Source organism: Apostichopus japonicus, chromosome 17 (genome assembly GCF_037975245.1).
Source record: "Apostichopus japonicus isolate 1M-3 chromosome 17, ASM3797524v1, whole genome shotgun sequence".
Lineage (NCBI taxonomy): Eukaryota > Metazoa > Echinodermata > Holothuroidea > Aspidochirotida > Stichopodidae > Apostichopus > Apostichopus japonicus.
Genome location: NC_092577.1, coordinates 8,323,770 through 8,336,258, shown reverse-complemented (window position 1 = coordinate 8,336,258; position 12,489 = coordinate 8,323,770). Strand labels below are relative to the sequence as shown.

Below are 12,489 nucleotides of genomic sequence, written 5' to 3'. Positions count from 1 at the left end.
ATTCCATCGTTTTAACAAGCCTAAATCTGATTTTTTGAACACCAGTGAAGTCAACTAACCAGTAATTAACACTTTGTTGGGGCTGTAGTGATAATACGATTAAGTATATTGAAGACAGCAAGATCATTATTTCTCCAAAAACGAATGTATTACGCTTCGATAAAAGTTCATATGCCTAAAACTACGTGCCTCACACTATTCACCATTTACATGCCAGAGCCGTATGTAGACATATGGATCTTGTACATGCCCTACCACTGGTCCCCTTGTTACTCATCGAAAGTTTCCTTTGAACTAAAATTTTACATGGGTGTCTATTTTCGACCGTGCAAATTAACTATTAGCCTATGTATTCCTCCTAGTATGTTTTTCAAAGGTTAGTACTGCAACCATGTTTGCCTAAAGACAGCACCAGCCATGCATAATTGACTTATTTATTTTAATGAACAAAGGAAACACATTTATTTCAAATATATTACTCGCGAACAAGGTCATTTCCTATCAGATTTTGGATAATTGCGTGCGGAGTCTCGTAAAGTAGCTGCCATTGGTCGGCTGACAGGTTATAAACGTGATCATTAGCCATAAAGTCCCACCCAACATACACATCAGAACCACTGCTCACGACTACCGATATTACCACTGTATTTGGAGAAATTGTTATGTATTAGGTAACATTACTTTATGTGTTATACATATACAAGACACTAGAATATTATAGTTACCGCCAATATCTGCTTCTTTGCGTTTCTCGTCGTACAGGAAGTTTGCTGCATGTGAGGAACAAAAAACATAACATGACTAAGAATGGTCCCTCAGCCTAGTATCCCAGTGAGATAAACGTTAAATATTTACATGTGTTATACATTTACATGACACTATAATATTATTGTTACCGCCAATATTTGCTTCTTAGCGTTTCTCATCATACAGGAAGTTTGCTGCATGTGAGGAAAAAAAACATAACATAACTAAGACTGATCTCTCAGGGAATACCGAGTTGTGACCTTATCTACGGAGAGCCAAACGTTCCATAAATGTCGAAAAAGAAAGTGAAGTGTCCAAGTTAATATATATATGTCCAAATCGATATCAACATGTTACAATTCGATATCAGCATGTTACAATTCCATATGAACATGTCGAAACAAAATACAATATGCCATTGCGTCTATCAACATGTCAAATTCAACATCAGCATGTCGAAAACTTGTAACAGCATGCCATTACTACATTGGTCATGTCAACATGCTATATTTACGTCGTGCTATAATTTTGGCACTTCGGCGCGCGCCAACGTTTCGTATATGTCGAGATTTATTTCAGTATGTCCAAAACTTGTGTCAGCATGGTGAGCGAAGAGTAGTGAAGTATTGCCATGACAACGTTGCACATGGTTCGTGTCGTTCACACGGTACTATGGTTGAATATACTGTAGCGGAAAGCTACGACTTTTCCTTAGTGAGATACGTTTCGTTCCCTCAGGGGTTACATCTGTTGCGCTCCGCGGAGGTAACGAGAGATGTTTATCCGGAACAGGAACAGGAACTGATTACGTAATTTTGCCGATAAACACGCCGCCACATGCCTTGTTGATCCATTCGTGAGTCATTGGACGCGGACACTAACAGTAACATGGTAATAAATTGAAAGTTTGTAAGAATATTCTTGGGGAAATTTCACTAGGCCCCTTTCTCCCTTTGATCCAGTCCGTGCTCTGTCTTTGGGATTTACTTCAACTAAGTTCTACTTGTATTTAGCCTATGCTAAGTTAGGCAATGCCTAGACTAAGGCTAAAGTTAGGGTATACATACTCTTATTTCTAACGTTGCCTCTAGACGAGTTCGGAGGCGTGGTGCTATCGAAAGCTGGTTTTCTCTGACGCATTGGTTTATTTCTCCAACCAAACGCGGTATGGAAGAAAAAGTTTCTTGCAAAACATTCATTATGAATGATTATATTAAATGAACTGCTTTGTTTGGACAAAGCTTTGGCGCGACTAATACGAATAAGGGCTTGAAGATATTCTCAATGGTATATTTTCCACCTACTGCAGCAGTTTAAAACGTATTGTAACGCCGCCAACGTCTGGTAGTGTAAAACCTGTCTCGAAACCAACTGGAAGAGGGTAGGGGAGGTAGATGGGGGACGGGAACAGATTAACTCTATATCAGGAGGCAGACACCAGAGTTGTATGTTTAATAAAAGTATAATTTCTCATCTCGTTCTACATCTACAGCGTATAATACACAATATTAACATTTGCCCAATATAACGTACTGGGGTCGGGCACAACCCAAGGATACGCAGGCATAACACTGGGGCTGCGCAAGGGTCGGGCAGTCTAAACGTCGGCAATCCACCGGTGTCGGGCAGCACAGGCTTCGGGCATTCCGCTTGACTCGGGCAGGGCAGGTGTCGGGCAATCCGCTGGACTCGGGCAGGGCAGGTGTCGGGCAATCCGCTGGACTCGGGCAGCGCAGGTGTCGGGCAATCCGCTGGACTCGGGCAGCGCAGGTGTCGGGCAATCCGCTGGACTCGGGCAGCGCAGATGTCGGGCACTCTAAAATGCCTAAACACATTTGTTTGGACTTAGGCAAATATCAAAGGCTTTACCACGAGCCGCCGGAAGGAAAGTTCCTCGTCTTGCACTCGACCGACTCTCCGACTCTCTGACTCACTCATTTACGAAAGAACCCTTCATTAAAATACCCCGGAAATAACCCCCGTATACACACGTCCGTACATAAACTGTAAAAAAAAGGCTTAGACCAATCATGGACTACCTGTATATAACTACGATGAGTTGCGACCAATGGGATCGACTCACACACCCACCGCCGTGCCTGCTTATGCCAGTCACGGGAATACATCGATATAGCAAAATTACGTAATCAGTTCCTGTTCCTGTTCCGGATAAACATCTCTCGTTACCTCCGCGGAGCGCAACAGATGTAACCCCTGAGGGAACGAAACGTATCTCACTAAGGAAAAGTCGTAGCTTTCCGCTACAGTATATTCAACCATAGTACCGTGTGAACGACACGAACCATGTGCAACGTTGTCATGGCAATACTTCACTACTCTTCGCTCACCATGCTGACACAAGTTTTGGACATACTGAAATAAATCTCGACATATACGAAACGTTGGCGCGCGCCGAAGTGCCAAAATTATAGCACGACGTAAATATAGCATGTTGACATGACCAATGTAGTAATGGCATGCTGTTACAAGTTTTCGACATGCTGATGTTGAATTTGACATGTTGATAGACGCAATGGCATATTGTATTTTGTTTCGACATGTTCATATGGAATTGTAACATGCTGATATCGAATTGTAACATGTTGATATCGATTTGGACATATATATATTAACTTGGACACTTCACTTTCTTTTTCGACATTTATGGAACGTTTGGCTCTCCGTACTTATCACTTTGGTTCGTATTCTACACTGTTGCTGACAAAGATAATGATTTATTAGTTACAGAAATATTGCGTAGCGTTAGATGCATGCATTCTACAAAGATGACATTCACGCTAGCTTCTGATCAAACTTCCAGTTTGGGAACATCACGAATGAGCATAGCCTATATTGCGGTATATCATTACGTATATTGCCGTACTGGGTGCGCTACAGACGGTACATCGCAAAGTAGGTCCTAAATTTAAATTGTAAGTGTAATCAATTTGATGAAGGAGGAAGGGATCCTGTGGTGGGGGTGGAGGTTGTGGGTCAGGCGAACTATCGCCATCGCCATCTTTATTATCATCTATCTTTATTATCTCCTTCGAAACGGAATTGAGCTGTTAATTAAAAGCTAGCCGTAATCGCTAGAGATGATAGATAACATCTCACGTATCGACCTATATACATATTCATCCGGAATAAAGTAGGTTATCATCATATACGGCAAGCCATATCGATAAGTGATATTATTAATAATAGTGATTATAGAACTTTCAAAAGGTCTGTGTCTATTTGTTTTCGCATGCATATCATGCAATATGTAGCTATGGCATTAGACGGAAAAGCCACGTTTAGGAACGAGATTGTGGCTTCTTATATATCTTATTGCCCATGCATATTAATAGCCACAGATCGGACAGGCCTCACGATAAGGGCGAGGTGGATAAGTAGGGCATGAGTTCATGCATCTCAAGGTCCCTGGTGTGCCCTGGAAAATATGAAGGGACACGAAATATAATGGAAGGGACCAAACATAAAGATGGATTGAGAATAGTGCGTTTTGTATTCATAACACACTTAGGAAAACGTTAGGGTGTAATTCCAGACCTGCTGGTGACATGGTTGTCTCAGAACACTCCGAGTCGGACCAGGATCTATATCCGTCCTAGATACCCGGATTATAGCACGCTGCCAATCTTTCTCTTGCTTAGACGCAATATAGTAATGTATGCTTATCTTACATTGGTATTCATATAAATACTTCAGTTATGTACGCTATCTTACATTGGTAATCATATTAATATTTCAGTTAGGTATAGTGAAACTATATGTACACGTACCCATTTAACAGGTTCACCTTACATTTAATTACATATACGTTGCTGTTAGATTAACCATCGTACATACGCTCATGTGACCACAGCAGTAACGTGCGCGCATTGAAGGACTTGATAACAGAGTCAATTTCTTCAGTTCACCATTGAAATATCGGTCTTTGGGTCCTTTTATTTTTATTTTTATTTAATGTCATTTATTTACGATTATTATACATGTATGTGGTACATCGATTAATGCATTAGTTCCGACAACAACATAGGTATGTCATCTGAATGATACAAAGGAATGATCTACATAATGCGAAAATTGAATCTGAAATAAGTACTTCTTCTTCTCTTCTTATACCGGTATTCATATCCTAAGAAACATACCTCCAGTGAATACAAAACTCACGCATACACACACGCAAAAATGTACATACACATACATATTCATGCACACCCACATACACACACATACATGTAAATGCCCTCAATCGGGGACCATATGTTGATACTATGCAAGTGTGGACGTCTTCATATCAAGTTATTGTTTACAGGTTACAAGCGTACTTCCTTGATTGTTAATAAAACATTATGTAAATACCTGATTTGTTTATTTTTGTCATCATTTACAATCAATTATCATTATGTGATTTTCCACATGCAACTGTGGACATAATGAAAATATATTATCCAATCGTGGACACACAATAATGCGTGTACTTTCCACATACCAACTGTGGATGCGAAGGTAATTCTATCCGATTGTGGACACATTAGCGTAGAGTTTTCCCAACTCTAACTGGGGACATGTGTGCATAGCATCTGTATATGCCAGGTACTTGCAACACATGACAGCTCAAACCACCACCCTATAATTTCCGAACACAAACATTAGGAATAGTCATTATTTATGATCAAATACCAATATGTGATATTCCACAATTCAACTGTGGACATCATGGGAATAACGGACTATCCAATCGTGGACAGGGTATAGTGTGAGTTAACACATGGCAACTGTGGACACAACGGGAAGGCATCCAATGCTGGAAACACCATAGTAGTTTTCCCAATTCTAACCAGGGACATGTTTGCACATCCTCCATATGCCAGATATTTTTAACATGTGACAGCTCAAACCACCACCCTACTGTTAAAGGCATATTTTCTGTACATGTAAATAACACAAGTGCCACGTTAACATCATAATTAGTCATCACTGGCGATCAACGTGATTTTCCATATCTCAAGTGACATCATTACAGCGCTGATCCCTATTATATACACATGGTAGCCAGTGACGGATCAAGGATTCGGAAGGGGCGTGTGCCTCACCCAAATAATGGGCGTAAAACCTTGAAAAGTGGGGCTGACGGATATTGTGGGCCGCGACGTAGAATCACCTACAAAAACAATGATTCACAGGACATGGGATGAGGTCACATGATTTGTGACTGGTGACAATCTTCAAACGGTTATAGGTGGAAAAAAAAACTATTGGGAAATACTTGGTTCTCAGGCAAAAAGTGTACATCTGGTTGGTCATTTTCAAGACCGAGAAGTGCCATTTCCGGTGATCTGGGTGGTATGAAAACAAGAAATTTTCTTGTGCGCTGCGCGCCAACCGATGGTGGCGCTCCGCTTAGATAGTAATTCGCCCCCCCCCCCGGGTTAGAAAATCCTGGATACGCCCCTGTTACATCGCTTGAAATTATTTGGAAGTTTATATGATTCTTTCCGAATGAAATGAAGGTCAACTACCAAATGCTTTGCAAATAGAGTTTGCTATTGAGTATGTCGTTACCCTTGTATACAGCCCAGTGTACCTTTCTTTTATACAAAGCTATTTTACCGTATCTATCTAGAGAACGCCCGCGGCAACGCTTTAGATTGTTTGTATCGGACAGATCCTCGGGCATGTAAAGTAGCCTACATTGGGCAAGCTTATTTGTTGTAGGCAGAAACGGACTCTGAGGCATGTACAGTTTGCAAGCGAGAACAAGAGTATTAAAACGACTTGGCCAAGACTAGTATGTCGTTTACTCCCAAATGGAAACGATTAAAATATCGTATACATTTTGTGGACACGATCTTAGTTAGGTGAAGTTAAAGTCATCTGCCATTGGTAGTTTGCCCTAAATTGAATGGCTGACCCATACTGGGGAAAAAATGACACCACATACTTCCAAGCCACACACCTGGAACAGTGAGACCCTTGTCAATCTTCACGCAAGTTTACGCTGGTCAATTTCTTCACCGGCAAATGGTCATTTTCATGAGAAAGCAATTGAGATGGAAAGTTTCTTTTTAAACCCTAAGTGGTATCTTATAGTATCTTAGTTCAGTAAAAGGTAATTTTTTTACATATACAAGGACTCTTATCTTTTTAAAAGAAAGAAACAATTATAATATAAATTGCGACAGTCAATGAATTTTTATTGTTGATTTAGCCGCCGTTTGTAGGTGATCAGTTCTGTTATAGCCACGTAAGAATTTGGCTGTGGAAGGTATGCACCAAAACTGCTGAAGCAGCATGTGTCCAGACGTTACAAACTGTATAGGAATTGGGTTTATATATAGTCTATGATTTGAATAATGAAGGCGTAACATTCGGGACAATATATATAGTTTATAGATCATATCGATATAAAGACAAATTTCCCTGCGTCATGTGGAACCGGCTTGTCGTCTCTATTATAAACAATATCTCATTTGAGCCACTGATATATGGATACCTGTGTATGCCTGCCTATTGTATGCCTGCTCATATACGTACTATTGTGTACAGTAAATATATATATAGTAGCGTTAGCTCAGTGTTAGTTAGGAGTGTTAGCTCAGTGGTTAACGCCGATGCCTTCCAATCATAAGGTCCCGGTTCGAGTCACTCCAAGATTAATGTGTGTCGTCCAGTTACAGAGTTGTTGACAATTGACATATTAAAATATGAATCTGAGAGACTGACTTCGGTCAGCTTGCGGATGTGATAAGCCAATGAGGCTTCTTCGCCAGTTCGTTTGCAGTAGGATCTAAAATACATACATACGAACATACATATAGTATCGTAGCCATTGGGAGAATGGGAACACGTGCCTCCTCCCTTCCCCTACCCGCCCCTTGCTTCTCCCTCCCCTTCCACTCACACCCACCCCCTCTTCTCCTTCCCCTCTTCTCCCTTCCCCTCCCCTAAATGATGTGGAAAGTTGCTGAGTTTATAACACACGCAAGCATAGTCGTATACATAGGAATTGACGTGATGTAATTATAGCATCATTTTGTAGTCTGGGGGCCTCGTAATCATATTACGCGCCCGGGAGAAGTACGGGGGCTACAACAAACATTATGGGATATGTGACCAGTGAAAAGAGGGGGCCCGGCATTGTCCTCGGGACCGGACCTGGCATTCGACGCTCCTGCAGTGGAGTGCACAATGGGTGGAGGAGGGCACGTGGACCATTGCCCCACCTCGGATCTTCAGTCGGGGCGCAATGGTGTAGGGGTATGCATGTGGGTCATGGTCACATCTCAGATCGCCAGTCGTTGGGAAATGGTTCACTCCGTGGATAGTTGCAATCATCCTGGTGAGAATTGGACCCTTGATACGGTTGTATCATCACCCTTTCTATTATGTTATCATCTATTAGTAAACATTGCGTTAAGTGTTACTTATATGGACCTGCTTTATAGTCTAAACAGGGAGCTGCGTTAGAGTAGCAACTCCCAGGTCTAAATATGCACAGTGCACAGTTTTATGTCTAAATTTATATTTTCTCTTTCCGGGCAGGATCAAACAAAAGTTCAAGCTCCAACACGTTAAACAGTAGAAATATACGATTCCCAGCTCCTAATGTGCACGTAGCCAATGGAGTGGGGGCGCGAAGGGGCGACCGCCCCCTCCCCCCTGAGCATCTTTTTTAATATATTTTTTTTATGATATCGCTAGTAATTTCAAAATAGAAAATGCTTAGATGCAACATACAAGGCCTGGGAAGTGCCATTTCCAGCAATCTGGGAGGCATTTTCGGCCAAAATGTTCTTGTACGCTTCACGCCAACAAGTGGTGCTACGCTTAGATAGTTTGTTTACAATCTTCACCCCTGCCAAAATCCTCGCTACGCCCCTGCAGCTCCCCCACCACATACACACCTTTGGTATCCTGTGAACGTTATTGCGCTACCGCGTCGTATTGTCGCCTAACTGAAGCATATAAAGTGCTTTAAATTAAAAAAATATATATATATTCTCAATTTTCTCACATGATTCAATCATTTGAAAACATCTAACCCGTTCATATATAACAGACATTGTTGATGACTTCAACTATAACTTTGTTCTTCTGTTCATTGAAATCCTGTCTTACTGATAACTGACCGGGACGATCAATTTGAACAGAGCAAAATATTATTTGTTTCTAGAACGGGACTCTAATCCTAATCTTGTTAGACTCCCGCTCTATAGCTCACTATATCTACACTCTCTTTGTCAAAATGTGTATAATTTCTTTCCTTTTTTATATTTGTGTACTAAACAGTGGTTTTACGTTCTTTTCATTTTCGTAAAGCAAGACATATTCAGAGTTGGGCATCAACGCTTGTAGTTTCATCTACACAGTTTGCTTACTTAACAGGCATATTACGCACATACGACAAAATATATCGGACACTTACAATGTTTGCGTATTAATTAAATTAACAGAGAGCAATGCATATACGTACAGCAGGTACCTTTGAACGGCTGATTGACAGAATAAACACAACAAGGGATAATTACCAGATATGAATTCTATCATCAAGTTAAGTCTTTCATTGTGTAAACTATTAACAACAAACTTTGAAACCAGTTACAACTAAAGGCTGATTCCTACCGATATCTATTTAGCGTCCAGGATCGTATGATCGAACGTCACATGACCTACACGACGCCATCTTGTTAATTGGATATTCTTCATTCCTGTTTCCATATGTTCTTCTTTCATGATTTTCATCTGATATTAAATGATTTAAGGATTCTAGACTTAAATGTTACTCTGGATGATAAACCCGCATAGCGATGATCGTACTGGTAAGTAACGTACAGGAGACAGTAATGATGTAAAGGTATTTATGTACTGATATATACTAAACACGTCTTTAATAACATAGGCTATGTTAAATGTATGACAACAGCTTACTATATAAACATGGCGTCTTGAAGGCAATTCAATTTATAAGAATTATAATCCATGTCTGTATGATCATATTTCAATGTCGATTGTAATATTTCATTCATTTGAAGGGAATATTGTTGAGCTCATGTTCGTCAAACTCTTATTATGTAAATCCTGGTTATTTAAAAGTTCATTCATGCAGCTACAACATATCTCTTCCAATAAGAAATGTGCTATCTTTTCACTTTATTGCGGTCAGACCAGATCATAAATATACTAACAGTGAGTCTGTTCGAAACAGACATGTAGAATTGTAATACTTTTATAGCAGGAGTTACGCCTTTGGGCTTAGGTCTAAATTAAATGAATGAATCGGATTTGGAAATAATTTAGAACATTCCTCAAGGAACAGGCTTATTTTGAGCTTGCAACTAAATTCCTGAGAGAGATGCAGTTGTCTTACTTTCTATCCGTATGGAACATGGTATACATGATGTATGAAATATATGGACAATTGAATAAGTTTTTCTAAGATAAATCTAGTGGGAAGTTCATAGAACATGGTATAAGTTAGGCATATATGTGGGAAGCAAAGAGGACATTGAATAAGTTAAAATAGGCTTACTCGGTCGGAATGTGGTTCTACAGCTCAGTAAAACCACTGTCAAACATTACTGTATGTTTCAATTCTACAAACTTCCTAATAATCCGGAAGAATATTAATGTTAAAACAATAGAATGAAAAAGTTAAGTTTATTAATATAACTTATATTTATGGATTTTTGTCTTTGTATGTAAGCAATCATGTGACTGATGTATTTTGCTTTATCCTAGTGACCAGAACAAAACATCGTAAATGTTGTTTTTCTGAAATTAGTGGACAAATATAAATAATTTGAGATTAAACCTAATTGGCTCATCAAGGAACCGCAACAATTAATTTCCTCTGCCCGAAATTCAGTCGTACCGCTTGAAGCAGCAGTTTAACTTAGGATCACAAGTTTACCCTGGTAGGCTAATACTATACAAAAGTATGTGTATTGATAACAGTGTGTCATCTTTCTCTTTAATTTAATCAAATAAAGGTTACTGAGGGAATAATTAACAAATTTGATTCGATCCTCAACGTTAAAAATTTCGTCACGCGTGCGCGCTTTGTTTTGCTGCATAACACACATTAAAGACCAATTGGAAAATGTTTAAAAAAGAAAACAGATTTTTACCGAACTTTTTGCAATGAACATTGACTACAGTTTTATCAGATGTCATCGATAGAATAATAACAATTAACTCAAACAGCTTCTTTAGCATGCACATGAATAAACGTTGTATCAACAATAAAGAGAGAACCTAGCAATAATTGTGAAGCCCGCTATCTAAAATGATGAGCTGTAGGTGACATTCTAAAAGGATATCGTGAATATTGATAGCAAAACAGAAAGTTGAATATTTCAGGGTGGGTTTATATTTTATTACTTCAAAGGTCGATGTTTTGTGTAAACAATAAACAGTAAATAAGAGATAAGGAGAGATTCACTTTGATGTAATCTTTGTCGAGCCAGAGACCTGTTGTTAAAGTGACTGGTTCTGTTGACTTATCTAATTATACATTGATTTATGATAATTTTATTCAGTTAGTTTTATCCATGCATGCTGTATCTATATATTCAACAGATCATCGCTTTGAAAGATAATCATGGATAATATCACTCAAAGGAAAAGAAAAGTGAAGACCCAAGTTTATCCCGCGAAAGTTATTGTGACGTCATAATCGATGGAGCGCCTTACAGTGCAAGGTTTGTTGTAATAACATAGTTTGTATTAGTAACTTAGCATAGGAAGGCTGGTGTTAAAATAAACATTGATAATGACTTAAGCCTCAGCATTGTAGTTAATCTTATAGTGTATGATCGAGAGTCAACATGATTTAATTATTCTTTTTATTTTTTTTATTTTTTATTAAAAAGCTAGATTGGTGTTATCAAACTGATTGATTGACTTCTGTGACATTGTGTGATATTATAACACATTGTATTAAAATCACTTTATGTAGATGTAATCAAATGCACCAAAAACATGTCGTACTTTTAACTCCTAGACTGCTGGGCAGGACTGAGTTCAGCTATAAAATGTTCAAGTTTGTTCCAAAGAAGGTAGGCCACCTGTATCAGATCGAGAGCAAAGTAATTGAAATATTATAATGTCATTATAACTTAATTCTCAAAGGGCCAATAAATTCAATATCTTCTGAATTCGAAATGAATTATACTAGTTGAAATCGACATCTACCTTATTAAGTTGACCAAATCGATTTGAATGATTATATAAGATATGAGCGCATATAAGGAGATATAAATTTGCACATTACTCCGATTGAACTTGTGTAATTATGTCGTTAACAGTGACATCAAACAGATTGCCTGCCACAGCTTGTTTCCAGTTTATATATCAGCACTGAAACGCACAAATTTTATTGACCTACGAATAACGTATACAAATCAACATTTTGTTCACATTACAGACAAGAAGTCCATACTCATCAATTCTCTGAAGAGAAGGTATAAACTACAATATGACGCAATCCAGCCCATACCGTACATCAAGGACAGACTATATTGTGTGGACAAGGTATTTGTTGAGGGCGGTACAGAGATATATGTTGTTGAAGGAGCGACGAAGGAGAAAGAAGGACCATGGGTGCGTGTGGACTCGTACAAAGATATATACAGAGACCCTCGTATGAAAGCCAAACGGCGCATCATAGAAGCAGAAGCCGGGTATGGTAAGTCAACAGTAACCCTACAGCTCGCCTATGATTGGTGCAAT

At 39.1% G+C, this 12,489-nt stretch overlaps 3 protein-coding genes across 7 annotated transcripts in view; 2 read left to right on the top strand and 1 right to left on the bottom strand.

Annotated features, from left to right (window-relative positions):
- Nucleotides 1-12,489, top strand: part of LOC139985116 (uncharacterized) — a 364,233-nt gene that overhangs the window by 200,514 nt on the left and 151,230 nt on the right. Inside the window, exons 1-2 of one of the 4 annotated variants that reach the window (XM_071999319.1) lie at nt 9,244-9,578; nt 11,338-11,459. The exons of 2 other annotated variants lie outside the window; for them this stretch is intronic. In XM_071999319.1, coding sequence (XP_071855420.1) covers nt 11,438-11,459 — 22 coding nt within the window. In that variant the 5' untranslated portion in view covers nt 9,244-9,578; nt 11,338-11,437. Of the gene's footprint in view, nt 1-9,243; nt 9,579-11,337; nt 11,460-12,489 lie in introns of those variants that run through there. One more of the 4 variants, XM_071999318.1, reaches the window with a different exon arrangement.
- Nucleotides 1-12,489, top strand: part of LOC139985119 (uncharacterized) — a 409,107-nt gene that overhangs the window by 314,122 nt on the left and 82,496 nt on the right. The gene's annotated exons all lie outside the window — the stretch shown is intronic.
- The window catches only part of LOC139985149 (uncharacterized), a 121,330-nt gene that overhangs the window by 72,521 nt on the left and 36,320 nt on the right, over nt 1-12,489 (bottom strand). The window lies entirely within an intron of this gene.